Source organism: Macaca mulatta, chromosome 5 (assembly GCF_049350105.2).
Source record: "Macaca mulatta isolate MMU2019108-1 chromosome 5, T2T-MMU8v2.0, whole genome shotgun sequence".
In the NCBI taxonomy this organism is placed as follows: Eukaryota; Metazoa; Chordata; class Mammalia; order Primates; family Cercopithecidae; genus Macaca; species Macaca mulatta.
The window spans coordinates 37113121-37132726 of NC_133410.1; the positions used below are offsets into that span (position 1 = coordinate 37113121).

The 19606-nt window shown below is 44.4% G+C and overlaps 1 protein-coding gene across 13 annotated transcripts in view; it reads left to right on the forward strand.

Moving 5' to 3' along the window:
- Positions 1-2678: 2678 nt before the first annotated feature.
- Positions 2679-19606, forward strand: part of TBC1D1 (TBC1 domain family member 1) — a 249960-nt gene continuing 233032 nt past the window's right edge. For 7 of the 13 annotated variants that reach the window (XR_013417136.1, XM_015138141.3, XM_015138143.3 and 4 more), the window contains exons 1-2: positions 2679-2912; positions 14096-14605. Coding sequence is in view for 12 of the 13 variants with exons in the window: in XM_015138141.3 (XP_014993627.3) it covers positions 14189-14605 (417 nt within the window). In the remaining variant the exon portion in view is untranslated. 13 annotated transcript variants of the gene reach the window in all.

Here is a 19606-nt window from a genome sequence, read left to right on the forward strand (position 1 = left end):
GTTTCAACCATCCTCTGGTGGGTTACATACAAAGAGCAGTTCAGAGAGTCAATGAAATGAATGATAGTGTACTTTTCTCGCTATCCTAGCACTCTGGAGGTAAATGTGTGCAGCAGTTAACTGCAGACAGGGAGAGAGAATTCTACAACAGAGTTGAAGGTTAGAAACATGAAACAATTGGGGTATGATCCAAGAGATAACAATATGGTTTAACTGGTTTACCTCATCTTGTAACCTAAAGAATAATTTCCATAACCCAGTTAACATTCTACTCATTACAGTATTTATGACTGTATATTTCTTTAAAAAGAGTTGAGGCTACGCACACAAATAACTATTCAATGACAAAGAATGAGCTGAGGGCTACACAGTGGCCAGAGAGCAAGTATATTATAAAAGGCTTTGGAGGGCCGGGCGCGGTGGCTCAAGCCTGTAATCCCAGCACTTTGGGAGGCCGAGACGGGTGGATCACAAGGTCAGGAGATCGAGACCATCCTGGCTAACACAGTGAAACCCCGTCTCTACTAAAAAATACAAAAAAACTAGCCGGGCGAGCTGGTGGGCGCCTGTGGTCCCAGCTACTCGGGAGGCTGAGGCAGGAGAATGGCGTGAACCCGGGAGGTGGAGCTTGCAGTGAGCTGAGATCAGGCCACTGCACTCCAGCCTGGGCGACAGAGGGAGACTCCGTCTCAAAAAAAAAAAAAAAAAAAGGCTTTGGATCTTGGAGATTCCAGCACCCACTAACCCTGTAGGCACTAACCTCTTATTTTTCTCCTTAGTCAAATGGATTTAACAATCTTTGCCCTGCCGTTTTTGAGCAAATTAGCAACAATATATAAGGGCTGTACCTAGCACAATACCCCAAATCGCCTAACACCTCCACAAATAATAGCTACCACTATTGTGAGAGTTTTAAGTCAAGCTGTGAATAAAACTCTTGTGTCCACTTAAATATACCTGCCCTGGATGTAAGCATCCAGAGAAATCAGGGAATGCCCTAAGACAGCTCTAATCTAAAAGCCTACAAGAGTCTCAGTGGGCTTCAAGGAACACACTGTTCTTGGTAGGAGAAGGAACCTTAGCCCTCTATTTGCCTCCTGGGCCATAGTAATATTGATAATAGCTGCTGCCTTTAGTTGAGGACCATGTACGTCTGTGTCACTGCACTGGCCACTTTACTTACACTTTCCTGCTTTGTCCTCACAAAAATCTTGTAAGGTGTGTATTGGTCCCATTTAGCAGGTAAGAGAACGAAGACCAGAGGTCCAGCACCTTGCCTAAACCACACCTGCTGGGATTTAGACTCAAGTTCAACCGTAGAGCTCAAACTCTCAGCCACTTCCCTAAAGTCCACCTCCAGCTACATTAAGTAAAAAAATCCAGAAAGATGCCACCTGGGTGTCTGGAACTGCCTCCTCTGAGCACCCGGCTCTCCCCTCCCTGCGGACTCTTCTCTAGAGAGGATGTGATGCTTCTTACTTTTCTCAGATCCCTCTCCCCACCCTGCGAGTGACGTTGCGCCTATGTGCCTGGTGGGATAGGGATCTGGGAGCTTTGCCTGTTTCTTGCACACTGCCATCCCCTAGTCCTAGGGAGCGAGCTCTGTACCCCTTTTCACTTCTCCTCCGCGTTCTCCTCTCCTCCTTGCACTCTACAACACCCCTGGGAATGTCCCCAAACCTGATCGGGGCATGCACACCGCGGTGTGCGTGTGCGTGTGTGTGTTCCTGCGCGTGTGCCGGGCGCGCGGGGCAGGAAAAAGCGCCTAATCCAGGCTCTGCGTCACTCCCGCAATTGGTTAGAAATGGAGTTTCCTGGTGTTTTAATCTCGGGAGGGCACCTCGCCTTCGCTGTTTCCCAGAGTCCCTGATTTTCCTGCCTTGCATGCCTGCGCCCCATAGGGCATCCGTGCCTCAATTCATCCCCTGCCATCATCCAAGGAAGGGGTGAGGGGTAAGGCGGGGGAGAACGAGGTGGGTTGGTCGTCCCCTGGCCTCCGCCTCCCATGTTGTGTGCAGTTTCCACCACGTCCGTTTCGGAGGGAGAAGGGGAGGGTGCAGATGAGGCGAGGCTCCTTCAGGAGCGCGGAGAGCGGGCAGGCAGTGCCACCTGCTGAGAGCCACTCAGGCCGAGCGAGCGGCGGGCAGTGCCACCTGCTATAAATAGGCCGCCAAGGACAGGGTGTGCGACTGCACAACCCGCCACGAGGGCCTGCATCACGCGTGGGGCCCCGCGCCCCCGTCTCCCCAGGGAAACGCTGTGCCCAGATCCTGCGCAGGGGGCTGGATGGGGCGGCAGCCCGAGTACCTCCCCCCATTTCCCCTACAGACACTGGCTGAGGATGGCCCGCGGGCTTGGGGGCGGGGGGTGGCAAAGAGGGGAGGGAGGCCGCGGCGGACCCGCAGTGCAGCAGCTGTTGCTCGCGTGTGACTCGCCCGTCCGGGCCGTGGTGCCCGGGCACAGTCGCACGGCGCAGTGGGGAGGAGGAGGACACCAAGTCCCCCTCGCAGCTCCCCGGGGACCGAGTGGGGAGATCCCGGCTCCTGTCCTCTCCTCGCCTCCCGCGCGCTCGCCCAGGCTGGGAGGAGGAAACGAGAGCCGCGCGCAGACACCTCCTCCTCCTCTCCTCCTCTTCCTCCTCCTCCTCCTCCTCTTCGGCTGCTGCTCCTGGTGCCGCCACAGTCCGCCGGTGCCTGTTGCTGCCGCCGCCGCGGGACCCGCTGTGTCCTCAGCCGGGTGGAGAAGAGACGGGCGCAGAGCCGAGGGGAGCCCCCTCCCCGGCCCCCAGCGGCGGGAAGAGCGCAGCCAGCCCGGCACGATGGACGCCCCGCCCGCCCAGGCCGTCCCCAGGATGCCCCCAAGCACCTGCGCGTCCCGGCCTGGCCCCGGGCTCTGAGCGCGCCGCGGCACAGGTAAGCGCCTTCCGGGGCTTCGACCTGGCCACCCCGCTGGCTTCTCTTGGGGCATCGCGGCCGCCCCCGCCCCCAGCACGCCCCTGCCCCGCCTGGCCGCGGAGGGAAAGGCATCTGGCCGCCCACGGACGCTCCTGCTGGCCTCGCCAGCGGGGTCTCTCGGGGGAGGAAGTTCATTGCCATTTCGTTGTCCCCCAAACTCCCCCCCGCCCTTGGGCGAAAGCGAAACCTTGATGTTGCTAGCGACCCGAGAGCTCCGCCGGCTTCTCCCCCAACCCCCACCCGCTCATTGGTCCACGCATCTCTCCCCTCCCCCCTCCCGCCAAATATCTCAAGGGCTAGCGTGTTTGCAAGGCGACCACATTGGGAAGAGTGTGGTCAGAGTGACCCCAAGCCACCCTTTAAAAGTTCAGGGTACTTTGCAGTTGTAACTTTGGCAGCTCCACCAGTGCGCGCAACATTTCTTTCTATGGGCACATCCTGTACCAGTCATTTTGAAACCCTTCTGAATTGTTTCTAGCCGCTTCCTGACGGCTCTGTGATTATGAGACCCCCTCAAACTTCACCAGGCATTAGGTTTTGTTTTTGTTTTTTTTTCAAAGAGGTATCATTTTGTTTGAAATCCACCTAGATGTGACTTTTCCTGTTTTGATTTTACTTAACATAGCTTATTCTCTGGAAGTTACTTTAAAACCAAATTGAAAGTGATGGTTGTTCCTTCCACCAAACAGTTTAATTTTCAGGGTGCCCCCTATTAATGGATATGTTTTCACTTCATAGATTTCTCATTGTTTCCTTTATGATGGGATGATTTCATTTATTAATAAAACCAGACTTTGAAAGAGCATTTAAAAATGACCTGGTTTAAATAGGTCACACCCAAGAAACTCAGCTCTCTGTACAGGTTCAAACTTCTGAACTTTTTGCACTGGACCTAAGCTGAATGCAGAGGCCCTGGTCCAAAACCCTTGGTTAGGAGGGCAGAAATTTCTTCTCTAGATGTGAACTGGGATTGGTAGGAGTTGGAGAATGGCCACCTCTGGTTTTTGTTGTTTTGGAAGTCAGCTGTATGTGGGAGGGATTGGGGTGGAAGAATGAAAGGAGAGCTGCTCCCAGAGGCTGAGAATCCACCTTGCAGAACGACTTTTTACATTTCTGACTCTTCGTGTTCTGTCACTCCCGTGGGTTAGGAATACCTGAACAGGTGAGTTCGGCACCTTTTTCTAGAGTTGAGATGGCTTCTCTTGGTCGGGAAAGAAGTGTGCGTCATCATCAACTTCCTAGGAGCTGTCTTAAGGAATAAGGACATGGCATGAAAGAGTTTACATAGTAAAGGTTTAACTGCTTTTGTAAACAGGTGTTTTACAACGATTTGAAATTGGATGCTGTCATAGTCTCACAGTCTGCCTGTTTCCTGTTATTTTTTTCTGGCATGTTATAGAAAAATAAGACCCCAACAAGTGCTTTCTCTCCAGATTTATCTATAAGTAACCATTGACATAACATGTCGCTACTGGATAGTAGCCACAGCTGTGAGTTAAAAGGTATCATATAAAATGTTTAGGCCAGGAGCAGTGTCTTACACTTGTAATCCCCACACTTTGGGAGGCTGAGGCAGGAGGATCGTTTGAGCCCAAGAGTTCAAGAAAGATATTGAGACCCCATCTCTACAAAAATTTTTTAAATGAGCTAGGGGTGGTGGCACCCACCTGTAGTCCCAGCTACTTGGGAGGCTGAGCCAGGAGGATCACTTGAGCCCAGGAGTTCGAGGCTGTAGTGAGCTATGACTGTGCCACCTCAGTGGAGCCTAGGTGACAAAGTGAGATCCCATCTCTTAAAAAAGAAGAGTTTAGGGGATATTTTCTGAAGTGAACACAAGTAGAGTATTCTAACAATATTGAGTGCAAGGAGACATGGAAGGGACTAAGTGGTTCAAAGCAGGAAATAAAATCATCAGGTGATAATTAAAATCATTTCTTTGATGTGGATTTGTCCAGTCATTTGCAAACCAGGAGAATGGGGCAAAAAATCACTGGTGTAGTTATAAATTATTACATTCTGTTTTCAAAGGAAAATGTTGCAAACGCGTCTCCTTGTCATAGTCTATTGTTATCTACCCCACTGAGAGTGCTGGGGCTTCCCCTTTGCACCATGACAGCATTTCCGGTTGGGTGGCAGTCATGCAGTGTTGACCTGGTGTCCCGTAAGGCATAGTTTGTCAAAACACTAGTGGGTATTAGGAGGAAACGTGCAACTCTGAAGCAATAGAGCTTGCCCCTTCTTCCTCATTATCCAGCTGATAATAATCCCTGTCCCCCACTTCCCTAGAAGGCAGCTCTGACAAGGAAGTCTGCAATCACAATGAGATGTACCCCTGTGCAGAGCCAGATGTGGGTGGGTGGCTCCTTTGTGGTCCAGATCTTCTAGGATCTTCTAGGATGTACCATGGCAAGCAGTGGGGAGCCTGAACGAAGCAGCATGGCTGTTACCTCTTCTGTGTTCACAGCAGCATCTTCAGTTGTCTTGGTGCCTGGAGTAGGTACCACAGCTGCCTGCTTTGTTGACCACCAGCTTTTTAGCAGAGTAGGTGGTAGGGAGGAGAGCAAGGGGCTCAAGAGGATTGTGTCTTTGAGCATGCTTTTAATTTGATATGACAGAATGGCAGCTCCCGGAAGCCCTTCCTACTCTCTCCACAGCATTTCTCTGTAGGTCCCCAGTTTTCACTCTTTTCAGATGCCCAGAGAACTGAAAATGTATCACAGCCCATTTAGGGACCTCGTGTGTATGTGTGAGTGCCTCAGGATCATTTGTTTTGCCCTTTTCTGGTCTACCGTGCTGGCCTTCTCAAGTTTAATGATCATGTTAGTTTCAATGTTTTATATATTTCTCAGCAGGTTTCATCTCCTGGTCATTAAACTTGAGAAGTAAAATCTGCTCATTAAAATGACTGAGTCCATGGCCAGGCATGGTGGCTCATGCGTATAATCCCAGCACTTTGGGAGTCCAAGGCAGGTGGATCACTTGAGGTCAGGAGTTTGAGACCAGCCTGGCCAACATGGCAAAACTGTCTCTACAAAAATACAGGTATACAAAAACTAGCCTGGCATGGTGGCATGTGCCTGTAGTCCCAGCTATTTGGGAGGCTGAAGCAGGAGAATGGCTTGAAGCCGGGAGGCAGAGGTTGCTGTGAAACGTGATCGTGCCACTGAGTCCAGCAGCAGAGCAGTGTTGGGGTTTGTATCCCTGTAGTGGTGACGAAGGATTTAGGTTTTCAGTGAGAACCATTACCTTACAATTTCCTTCACTGACTTTTCTTCCTTTCCAACCCCATATTCCAATAACAAAGATCTTTAAACCAGATTCTTCACGAGAGACATGAAGGTTTTCATCTTCAAGATTTTTTGCTTTTTTTTTTTTTTTGAAATGGAGTCTTGCTCTGTCGCTCAGGCTGGAGTGCAGTGGCGTGATCTCGGCTCACTGCAAGCTTCGCCTCCCAGATTCAAGTGATTCTCTGCCTCAGCCTCCCGAGTAGCTGGGACTACAGGCATGCTCTACCACGGCTGGCTAATTTTTGTATTTTTAGAAGAGGCAGGGTTTCACCATCTTGGCCAAGCTGGTCTTGAACGCCCGACCTCGTGATCCATCACCTTGGCCTCCCAAAGTGCTGGGATTACAGATGTGAGCCATGGCGCCCAGCAGGTTTTTGACATTTCTAAGCCAAAAGTTCCATTTGATGAGGTCTTAGATGCAGGGGCAATGTGTCCCTTTTCAGATTTCAGATGTTTAGAAAAAGATTTGTCATATTTGGGCCAACTGAAAAACTCTTGATATGAGGGTTTCTATGAAACTGTGCAGAATGTAGGAAATACATTTTAGCATCAACAAAGAGGCATTTAATTTTGAGTGTGCCTGTCTCCTTTGAGATGAGCAACAACTATTTTTCTCTTATTAAAAGAAAATGCATTTGTTTAACAGCACATTTTATATAATCAGCAAATCTAAACTTCTGAATTAGGTAAGCCCTATGGGTTCGTTGTCAGAATTAGTGAATTTATATAAGCAAAGTGCTTAGAAAACAGTGCCTGGTACACAGTGAGCACTCAATATTATTTATTGCTATTATTGTGTTTGTTTATTTTATACCTTTAGAGTATAATTTTGATGTTAGGTTTGGATTGCTGAGGCCAAGCAAAATTTAGATAGAACAACCTAGCTAATCCACTAGAAAGATATTTGAGGGTTATTCCCATCTAAAGATCTATGGGATCTTTGGATATCATCTATGGGAAACAACAGAAGTATGTGGATAAGACAGATATGAATTCAAATCCCACCTTCACAATTTATTAGTGAGGGAACCCTTTGGTAAAATGAGGATGACAAAACCTACTTCTCAGCGTTGTGAATGTACAGAAGATCATGAATGTAAAATGTCCATGAAGTGGTAGGTGGTCAACAGATATTACTCTAGCAAAGAGGTTAAGAGCAAGAAAACTCTGGAGCCAAAGGGCCTGGGTTCAAATCCCAACTCTGCCACTTCTTATAGTATGGCCTTGGACAGGTGACCTCACTTCTCTGTGCCACTATTCAATGATAATATTCCTTATTGTCCAACGTTTCGTAAGTTAAATCAGTTAATAAACACACGATGACAATGTGTTGATAACTATTCTTTTTACTTTTAGTAGAATAACTTAAAGGAACCCTGCAGGTGGGAGGGTTATACATAATCTCTGAGGGCCAGCTAGGACCCTCCCCCATTTCCCACCCTTTTTCCTGTGCAATGAAGAGAATATAAGAAGTGACAGTGCCATTCTAAAAGACTAGCCTCGAGTTGGCTCTAATTTATATGACTCGTGCCTGTAATCCCAGCACTTTGGGAGGCCGAGGCTGGCAGATCACTTGAGGTCAGGAGTTGGAGATCAGCCTGGCCAACATGACGAAACCCCTCTACCAAAAATACAAAAATTAGCCGGGCGTGGTAGCGCACACCTGTAATCCCAGCTACTAGGGAGGCTGAGGCAGGAGAATTGTTTGAACCCCGGGGGGGGCGGAGGATGCAGTGAGCTGAGATCACGCCACTGCACTACAGCCTGGGTGACAGAGTGAGATTCTGTCTCAAATAGTAACAATAATTTACATGAGAAAGAAGTCATTCAAAAGCATCATTACTTTACAGGTCAAATTAGAGGTGCACACCCCAGTACTAAAGCATCCTTGATGATGAAAACATTTAGAACCACCGGTTTCAGGAGCTCCATGCGATGGTGAAACAGCCTCTGCTCCAAGGGTTGTTGGTCCCTGTGGGATTCCTGGGTGAGGAACACGCTGCTCCCATTGGGGTGGAATCCTGTGGAGGAAGTGGATGAAGAGTGTAGCCAAGCCAGTGAGCCTACTGCATGGGATTAGAGCACTTCAGGTTTCAGTATAATTCTGTTCAGGTGCCTGCCCACTCCATCTGGCATAAAGAACAAAGAAATTAAACCACTGATTCACAGAGCAATGTGAGTAGCCACCTGGGGACGTTCTGTCCATTCTGGTGTCCCCAACAGCTAGTCAATATTGGCCGGTTCCTAATCTGGCCTAGAGCTAGAGGCCACTAACACCCCTCCATTCATCCTTTCTTCTCTCCCTCCCCGCTGCCACCAGCATTCTGAGAAGGTGAGGGCTGAAACTGCACAGGCTGCTGTATTGTTAGTTACTGGAAAGTCCCCATCCTGCTCTCTGTGGTTGGCTGTGAAGGAGTGGAGGGGGGGTAGGAAAAAAGGGGGTTCCCAGTAAGCAGCTTACTAATACCTACCCTTGCTTCTCTCACTTCCTGATCCATAATTCCCATCCTTTCTTCATGTACCTCCCCCACATTTTTGTTCTTGAAGGGAAGATGGGAGCAGCTTTCTATCCCCACACAATGTTGGGGACATTTGGTATTATACATTATGAAAATAAGATTTGCCAGATTTGAGAGATGGAAGAAAACTTGGGGATGATCTTGTTCCATTCTCTTATAAGAATAAGCAAGATTTGGAGAAGCTGAGTAACTTGCTTTTTCAACTTTACACTTGAAAGTGTTTCCATGAGGAAGTTGGGGTTCTCTGCAGCACTTGGATGGGAGTCAGGGACTTGGATTGTCCCCATTCTGTCACTAAATTTGGACAAGCCACTTAACTTTTCCAGAATCCAGTTGCCTCATTTCAAATATTAGGGAAATTTCTAAATGGCTTAAAAAGGACCTTGTTAACTTTAAAATTTTATAATTCTAAGTGTATGCTGCCAGAGGTATGTAGCATAGCAGGACACATTAACAAGATTATTGAAACTGTTCTAATAAAGGGCATCTTTGTGTCTTGGGTAGCTACTATGTTTAAAGACTGTGCTAGGTAGGAGTTGTGCAGAATACAAAGGTTCTCTGTAGAGGGATAGGGCATGTATACAGACAACCCTACTAACAAGAACATCACTAGAAGCTCATTGGAATCACAGTATTTCTTGCTGAGGGTATGAAACATAAGAGTTCTCCTTGGAATAGGAGGTTCTATTTGGGGCTTAAAGAAAGGTCAAAGGTTGAGTGCAAATAATGTGGATTGAGATGGTTTTAAAAAATAATCGAATGGTTTGTTAGTATTTAACTGGTGCAGAAGTAATTACAGTTTTTGCCATTCCTTTTAATGGCAAAAATTGCAGTTACTTTTGCACCAAATCCCTAATATTATTTACATAGTTTATCTCTGTTATGGAACTTTTTATTGACAAGTAATGTAGAAACTCACCGGATGGATCTAAGTTACCCTGAATCTTATCTTAGCAGAATCTGAATTGCTTATAAATAATTATGGCTATGTTGGAGGTAGACCCTATTATTTGATAGTTTATGAACAGTGCTAAGGTCTAATCTACTTTTTACAGAGAAGCTAAGAACATGCTACAGCTGGTTGAAAAGCAAAAACTTTAGGCATTCAAATAGTTTCATCAGTGAAATGGCAGGACTCATTTGATGACTGATTATTATCAACTGATTTAAGTGACTGAGTTTTTTTTGTACTGTGTACATCTATACTCTAAGAAGGAAATTGAACGTAATTCTGCTATGCTTGTTGCCACTATATTAATAACTGCTTCATCTAAAATAATTGATAGAGCTCAGATTTATCCTTTGTAATAATTCTAGTGCTTCTTTAAACATGTTTTGGGATTAGCAGCTGTCAACAGTTAGAACATGAAACAGATTCTGTTACAGGAGTAGAAGTTGATCCAGACATTTAATGTCTTTTTCACCTGTAAGTGAGAGAGAGAATAAAGAGGAAGAGAGATCATTATTTATGGGATTATATGAACTTCAAGTCCGTTTTCATTATTAGGAGAAGCTGTGCTTTAAAGTATAGTCAGGGACTTTAATTTCATGAAATGCCTGAGCTGTAAATAAAGTATTGCTTTATTTTTTATTTCTTAAGCATTTGAAAAAAAAATTAGCTACGAATTATGTTCACATTATATTAAAAAATTTGCTCTTAGCATTGTGCATATATATTATACAGAAAAACATAGAGTAAAAAGAATAGACTTCAGTTCCAGTTCAGAAAAGGTTTAAAATTTGAATACTGATTTTGGAAACCCCAAACCTTAAGAGTTCAAGAAGCTTATGGTCTTCTTGAGGGACACCTATTCAAACTCTCGAATATGGTGATTGGGTAGCAAGTTCAGAAACACCTGCTGATGCATGCGCTAAAACACCTTGGAGAAAAGAGGTGGTAGTTGCCTGAAGTAGGACTTAAGTACCAGTTGGAAATAGAAGACAAGGATGGGGACTGTTGGGAGATGACTCTCCATGGGTCGTTCCTGTTTCTACCACATCTTGTGAGCAGGGCATTGAGTGCCTGTGTTCCAAACTACCTTTTCCATCATGTTTCTACAGCAAACAGTCATGGAAGATAGAAATAGAGTCTTCTCTGCAGCAAAGGGCAGACATGCTTGCTTCCTGTACTTCCCACTGTAAAATATTCCGGCTCCCTAAACTCAGCTTCCTTTCCTGTAACCCACCATGATACAGATGTCACCTGACCTCTGGGAATTGGGTGTCAGGGAAGCAACACAAATGCTGACGGTCTGGCTACTGTGACTGCTCTGAGTAATAAATTGTCCTTCGTCTCCAACCCAGGAGTCTCATGTTTTCTACCAGCAGGCTAACTTGTGGCAGGCTAACATGTTAGTTTGCAAGTAAGGTAAAATCTCAGACCCTCTGCAGTTTGTGGCAGGGATTACATTCTGAGGAGAGAGGAACAGCATGCTCCATGGCTCAGAGGCATGAGAAATCACATTTTACATGGGGAACCATAACTAGTTCTCTACCTTCAGAGCCAAAAGGTGCACCAAGGAGGTCATTTTAGGGGAGAATATAAAGTTGGAGATATAGACAGAGCCAGATTCCTGAGAATTGTATGCAGGGAGTTATTAGAGAATTTTTAGCAGTGACGTGATAAATCTTGTGTTGATTAGGTTACTCCAGGAAATATGTGATGGGTGGATTGAAGGATGGGGCACCTTTTCTCTAGGAGAAAAAAGAAAGAGTGGATGGTGGAGTCAGATGTAGCAATAGGATGAAGAAGGAATCTGAATGATCCCTTGGCCATTCAGTGAATAGTGATGCTATTCACCTAGATACAGCGTATAGGAGGGGAAAAAAATTCTGGGAAGGAGGGAGATGAGACTGAGTTAGCTTTAAAAATAACTAAATTGAGACCTAGGAGCCTATAGGCTATCCAGATAGAAATATTTAATGGCCTGTATGCATCTGGAACTCAGGAAGGAGGCTTCCATGGGAGCAGATCACTTGGGCACTATTAGGGTGTATGTGGTAGATGCATTCTTGTGCAGCAGTCAAGGGGATGGGCTTTAGAGTCAAGTGCAAATTGCCCCCCATCCCCTGTGTAAGTGACTCAAGCTCTCCAGGCTTCAGTTTCCTAGTTCATAATAGTGGGCTCTAGTGGACAAGGCTGTTATGAAGGTTAAAGGAGACAACATACGCAAAGTGTGTGGTAGAAGTCACACACTGATCAGCAGCAGCAGGATGATCAGAATGCGGTGCTTGACACCAAAAGATTAGGTGAGATTGTCCAAAACAGCAGGTAGAATGAGGGGAGAGGATGAAGTCAAACATAGGAAGAAAAAAAGCCTTTGAAGTATGTGAAAAGAAACAACCAGAAAGGTAAGATGAGAACCAGAAGAGTTTCAAGAAGGAAGGTGTGGCCAAGATTGAGAAATTCATCAGCACGAATGGCAGTCAGGGACTAAATAGCCCCCTCTAAATTGTACAACCTTGAGGACCTGGGCAACCTTAACAGAATTTCAGTGGATTCCTAGTGCAAACCAGGCCTTACAAACCAGGAATGGATGGTCAATAGGAAGTGGAGACAGTAAGTGTAGACCTTACTTTGGAGGGAAGGAAGAGAAAGAGCCATGGCCAAGGGAAGTTTGAAATCAAAAGAAATATCTTTTTTTTTTTTTTTGATTGGAGAGACCTCAGTTATTCTTTTAAAATACTTATTGAATCCCTTCTTAGAGTCAGGCACTATGGCAGACACAAGGGAGATAGCAGTGAATCAGACAGATGCAGTGCCTGCCTTGGTGGAGTGTCACCTTAGCATTTGTCCGTATGCTAGGGGAGTGAGGCAGGCGCAGGGGAAGGGAGTGGATACAGGAGAGACTAAAGATCCAGGGAGCAAGTGAGTAAAGAATAGGGGTTGAGATCCCACAGACAACTCAGCTTTAAACAAAAGGGTTTTGTCATCCAATGGGACAAGAAGGTGTTAGGATACATCAAACGTGGTTGTTGAAAACAGAGAAGGGCTGGGCACTGTGGCTCATGCCTATAATCCCAGCACTTTGGGAGGCCAAGGTGGGCGGATCACTTGAGGCCAGGAGTTCGAGACCAGCCTGGCCAAATTGGTGAAACCCTGTCTCTACTAAAAATACAAAAATTAGCCAGGTATGGTGGTGCATGCCTGTAATCCCAGCTATTTGGGAGGCTGAGACAGGAGAATTGCTTGAACCCAGGAGGTGGAGGTTGCAGTGAGCCACGATCGTGCCACTGCACTCCAGCCTGGGCAAGAGAGCGAGACCCTGTCTCAAAAGAAAGAAAGAAAGAAAGAACACAGAGAAATGTAGTTGAGGGAGTTTGGGTTTGGGTTTGGTAGAAGCAGGGTTTTTTTTTGTTTGTTTGTTTGTTTGTTTTTAGAGAGTCTCACTCTGTTACCCAGGCTGGAGTGCAGTGGAACAATCTCGTCTTGCTGCAGCCTCTGCCTCCCGGGTTCAAACAATTCTCGTGCCTCAGCCTCCTGAGTAGCTGGGATTACAGGCACCTACCACCACACTAGGCTAATTTTTGTATTTTTTGTAGAGATGGTGTTTCACCATGTTGGCCAGGCTGGTCTCAAACTCCTGACCTCAGGTGATCCACCTATCTTGGCCTCCCAGAGTGCTGGGATTACAGGTGTGAGCCACTGCACCTGGCCTAACATTGATGTCTGTTGATGAGAAGAAGCCAGGTGTTGGGGTGATAGCTTATAGCACATGAATTGAATAAAACAATGTTTAAGACAATGTTTGCAACATAATAGGCAGTGAATACATGTTAATGGAAGGTGGATTTGTGATTCAGAACCTCTAGACTACCTGGCTGAGTCTTCTAAAATGTAAGTAATATCGTAAGTGATATTACTTGTCCCAGATCAGTTGTTTAAAACTGATCTGGTTCAGTAGACTATGGTGATGATAGCAGCTATTTCTTCCCATAAGAGTTATTTCTTGGGGAAGTCACTTATACTGAATTTGACTATCTTTTAAAAATTTATTGAAATGTATGTTAAATAATACAATGAGGTTTAATGCTCTCAGAGTAGCACTGTGTCATCTTCTATCATGGGGGCCTTTGCTGGTTTTAGGAGGCTTATGTTTCATAATAGTTTCCTAGTGGACTCTTTGTTACCTGTAATGAGTGTGACAGTTATGCCGTGACCAGGTTTTATATGGAATACAATTTTGAGAAAGCTCTTTCTAGGCAGAGGAGCTTATTTGAACCTCTTACTACATTTGGGTTTCAGGCTTTTGAGTTCTTCTGAAATAATAGCCCTTTGAAGGTAGCTATTGCTATGACTTCATTAAATTCTAATGCCTCTGGTTTCCTCCCCCAGGTTTCTGCATATGAAGTGTGTAAAATAGATTGCTTGATCTAAAACAGAAAAACAGCGGTAACTGTTTTGCTGAGTTCCCAGACCCTTCCCAAGATGGAACCAATAACATTCACGGCAAGGAAACATCCGCTTCCTAACGAGGTCTCGGTGGACTTTGGCCTGCAGCTGGTGGGCTCCCTGCCTGTGCATTCCCTGACCACCATGCCCATGCTGCCCTGGGTTGTGGCCGAGGTGCGAAGACTCAGCAGGCAGTCCTCCAGAAAGGAACCTGTAACCAAGCAAGTCCGCCTTTGCGTTTCTCCCTCTGGACTGAGATGTGAACCTGAGCCAGGGAGAAGTCAACAGTGGGATCCCCTGATCTGTTCCAGCATCTTTGAGTGCAAGCCTCAGCATGTTCACAAACTGATTCACAACAGTCATGACCCAAGTTACTTTGCTTGTCTGATTAAGGAAGACGCCGTCCATCGGCAGAGTATCTGCCATGTGTTCAAAGCCGACGATCAAACAAAAGTAAGTGAGATGGAGATCCAAAAGACTAAGGTGTGGCTGGCTGGTTTTTAATTGTATGGGGGTCAGAAAATTTATTTTAAGTATACTGAAATGAATAAGGGATTAGTCCTGCAGTTATAAATTGATTACTTAGCTGAATTTTTTGTTTATGGTGCTAGTTTATAGTTTTGAAGCACATTTGAAAACAGATATGAGAAATTGTCAGTTTTTGAGTTCAAAAATTCAAGAGAAATCAGTCTAAAACTACTAATTAAGAGCAGAAGTGTTAAGATGTACATTATTCCAGACGAATGTTCTAAAGCCGTGCTTCTCAAACTGAAATGTGCTCGTGAGTCACCTGGGGATCTTGTTAAAATGTGAATCTTGATTCAGTGGGTCTGTGTGGACCCCAAGACTACATCGGTAACAAGCTGCCAAGAGGTGCTCATGCTGCCTTTTGCAGGTTGCACTTTGAGTGGCAAAGTTCTAAATCTCCACATTTGCAATCCTATTACGAAAAATATAGTTATTTGCCCGGCGCAATGGCTCACGCCTGTAATCCCAGTACTTTGGGAGGCCGAGGTGGGCGGATCACGAGGTCAGGTGATCGAGACCATCCTGGCTAACACGGTGAAACCCCGTCTCTACTGAAAATACAAAAAATTAGCCGGGAGTGGTGGCGGGCGCTTGTAGTCCCAGCTACTCAGGAGGCTGAGGCAGGAGAATGGCGTAAACCCGGGAGGCGGAGCTTGCAGTGAGCCGAGATCGCTGCCCCTGCACTCCAGTCTGGGCGACAGAGCGAGATGCTGTCTCAAAAAAAAAAAAAAAGAAAAAGAAAAAAATATAGTTATTCGTAAACTGTGTAAAAATGCTCCTGGCCAGTTTCCCAAGGCATAATGTTCACTTAGGCAAAGGTGGTTGATAAGAACGGTGGATATGTATCTAAGTTTTGATGCTGTTAGGGGTTGTGTTTTTCTCTTTCGCAAACCTCAGGTCAAATCTGATTAGCTTGTTATTAGCCCATGATGTGGTTGAAAAAAAATATGAGACATGGTAAAAGCTCTGCTCTTTTCTTGTTCATTTGTGCTTGCTTTGTTATTAGCATTCGTTGTAGTTCTGGGCAGGACTCATTTGAAGATGCTTGTCCATTTTATGAGAATTAGCTGAGATAAAATTGAAAATACAATGCAAATAGCCACTTTCTCAGTTGAGCTCAGGGCTCCACGGCTAACCCCATGGACTGTGGAGTCTCACCGTTGTTTTGGGTGCCAAGCAAGACAAGTCACATATGACTCAAGCTTTCTGCCACATGTACAGGGTGAAGGTGCAAGTGTCAATTCACATGTCAACTGTCAGTGAAGCCTTGAAAGGTTCTCATATTTTCAAGTTTAAAATCTGAATAGAAATGCTGAAGTTTTCTCTCTGCGCTCCATTATGTTATTTTATATACTCTCTAGGGTGTAAGAAACTTATTTAGAAATTAATGTTCTTGGTACCAAGTAGATGCCCTTTTGCTTGTTCATTTGCTGGTTCTTCTAGTCATTCAGAATTGCTGTTGCAGGTGCTGTTGGAGATGATATTAGCAGAGGCTTGTAGGCAGGCAGGAGCATTAGTGGGGAATAGGACCACGTGATCCATGTATAGAACACAACAGAAGGACTGAGAAGAGAGCCTAACACACACCCAAAGTGTAGAGAAGGCTTTGTGAAATAAAGGCTAATATGGAGCTCAAAACCACCATTTCGCTCACAGAATCAAACTCTCATACTATAAATCATTTCATGTTATTGTCCATGCATCCATCTCAAGTGGGCGTGACAGCATTAGGCTTGGTGATTCAGAGGGGCTAACTTCCTGTATTCTAATCCTACTTCTGCACCCATAAACTGGGTGGCCTCAGGCAATTGAGTCTGTTTTCTTATCTGGTAAATGGGAATAATTACAGTATTTATCCAATAGAGTTGCTGGAAAGACTAAATGAGGTAGCACTGGACCTGAAACTTAGTAAGCATTTATAGCCATAAAAACATTGTCATTCAAGAAAATTTTACTAGAGGCAGATTGTATGCTAATTTCATTTCATGTCTTAGGTAAAAAGAAACAGGATACCTAGATGAGTATCTTCAGCTTTCAAAGATGAGATTCTGGTCATCTTTGAGGAACATTTTTAAAATGACATGTATAACTTAATGGCTCCTATTATTTGGACAAATTCCAGAATGAAAATGAGAGGACTGAACAGCCTGTACCGCAGTCCAGCTCTATATAGTATTTGGACTGAGTTTCCTTGGGGAGTTTTTGCATGGAATCATTGTTCAGCACTTTACACATTTGACTTTTTCCCAAAATCTTTTATAGCCATCTGAGAACAGGCTTCTGGCCAGTCATTCGGATGCCTGACAAGAGAAAGAGATTTATAACCAAATTCTGTAATTGGGACTTCCAGTCTTTCCCCAAGTAGAGAATTGGACTTACTCTATATTCTAAAAAACTATGGTTGAAATATGAATTAGTTCTTAAGTTATTTTTGGCTTGCATACCATTTTTGCAAACACAAATTGTCATTACTCTGTTCATTTTATAAAAGAATAATTTGTAGCATAGGTATGTACCTCAATCAGTGATTTTGTTGTTGGAAACAAAACAGTAAATCACACTGGCCATGATGCTAACAGCATGATAGATTTCCTGTTCTTGGAACACCACTGTCACTGTATCTCATAGCAAAGGATTATCTGCTGTAGGAGCATTCTCTTGACTACTTACAACATTTGCTAGGTAAAATAATTCTCCAGGTTAAGGCCTTTTCTAAAGAGATGAGGTCAGCACCAACTGCATTTGCCAGAGAAGACATATGCATTTACTGCCAGCGTCATAAACACAAAACTACAGTCTGCGAGGAAACCCTTTGATCAGCATCTAATTAATTCACTGGGTAATGTCTGGGGAGAAGAGGCATGTGAAGGAATAATTGTATAAGCATGCCGTGAGATTGTGTTTTCTATTGTATGTTCCATAGAATATGAGGAAACTTCAAAACATGTTGTGGAAAAATGGAATTAAAAGGTAAAAAACATATATACACATGAGCTTTATTTCTCAACATACACTTTATCAAGTTCAAGACACTTTTGTAAGCAATGTTAACAGCCATTGAGTCCATCTCTAAAGAACTGAGGGTCCTGGGAATTTAACCATGTTTATGCAGTCTTTTTTACATTATTAACTGAAGAAAAAATGGTGCTCTTTAAAGATTTTTTAAAATTGAGAAGCAAAAAGAAGTCAGAAGGAGTCAAATTAGGCCTGTAAGGTGGATGCCTCATGATTTCCCATGAAAACTCTTGCAGAATTGCTCCTGTTTGATGAGAAGAATGAGCAGGAACATTGTCATGGTGGAGAAGGACTCTGGTGAAGCTTTCCCAGGCCTTTTTCTGCTAAAGTTTTGGCTAACTTTCTCAGAACATTCTCTTGACAAACAGATGTTATCGTTCTTTGGCCCTCCAGAAGGTCAACAAACAAAATGTCTATTTTGTTGGCAACCATTTGCCCTTGACCAGTCCACTTTTGCTTTGACTGGACCACTTCTGCCCTTGGTAGCCATTGCTTGAATTTGGCTTGATCTTTAGGATTGTGCTAGTAAAACCATGTTTCATCACCTGTTACAGTTCTTTGAGGAAATGCTTCAGGATCTTGATCCCACCAGTTAAAAATTTCCCTTGAAAGCTCTGCTCTCACTGGCAGCTGATCTGGGAGCAATGGTTTTGGCACCATCTAGTAAAAAGTTTGCTCAGTGTTAATTTTTCAGCCAGGATTGTGTAAGCTGAACCAGAAGAGATGTCTGTGATATTGGCTATTCGTTTGTTTTATTAATTGTTGGTCGTATTCAGTGAAGGCATGAACAAGATGAATATTTTCCTCAAAAAATTATCTGGATGGTCTGCTGCTGCAGGCTGCCTCTTCGATGTTGTCTCATCTCTTCTTCTTCTTTTTTTTTCTTTTCTTTTTTCTTGAGACTCAGTCTTGTTCTGTTGCCCGGGCTGGAGTGCAGTGGTGCGATCTCGGCTCACTGCAACCTCTGCCTCCTGGGCTCAAGCGATTCTCCTGCCTCAGCCTCCCAAGTAGCTGGGATTACAGGTACACACTATCATGCCCCGCTAATTTTTGTACTTTTAGTAGAGATGGGGTTTCACCATGTTGGCCAGGCTGGTCTCAAACTCCTAACCTCAAGTAATCTGCCTGCCTTGACCTCCCAAAGTGCTGGGATTATAGGCATGAACCACCGCGCCTGGCCTCGTCCTTTCTTAAAATGAGTTATCCTTTTGTAAACTGCTGATTTATTTGGGCATTGTGCCTATAAACTTTTTGTAAAACATCAGTGATTTCGCCATTCTTCCACCCAAACTTCACCATAAGTTTGATGTTTCTTCTTGCTTCAATTTTAGCAGGATTCATGTTTCTCTGGTAGGGGGTCTTTTCAAACTGACGTCTTCTCCTTCTTAGAGCCTCAGCCTAGATCCTGTTCAGACATGCTACAACAAGTTAGTACAAGTTTATTTGTTGCAAAAAAAAAAAAAAAAAGGAAATCTATGCATAGTTTTTAAATAATATGCATGTTTCATGAACTTTTTGAAGACGCCTTGCATACTTAAGCTGTTCCACGTGGAAAAGCTTCCATGATCAAATGCAGCAAGGCAGCATCTCAAACATTTTGTTCTAAGGATTTCTTTTCACTCTTCAAAGTTGTTAAGGATCCAAAAGACCATCAGTTTATTTGGGTTGTATCTACTAATACGTACTCTGTTAGAAATTAAAACTCAGATATTGTAAAGATATTAATTTGTTAAAAAAATGAAAGTAATAAACATCTACATGTTAACATAGACATTTTGTGAATAACTATGTCTTCCAAAAAATATTTAGTAATAAGAGTTTTACATTTTTTTCCAATCTCCTTAATGTCTGTATTCATAGAAGATAACTGGATTCTCATAGCTGATTCTCTATTCATTCTGTTGTGATGGA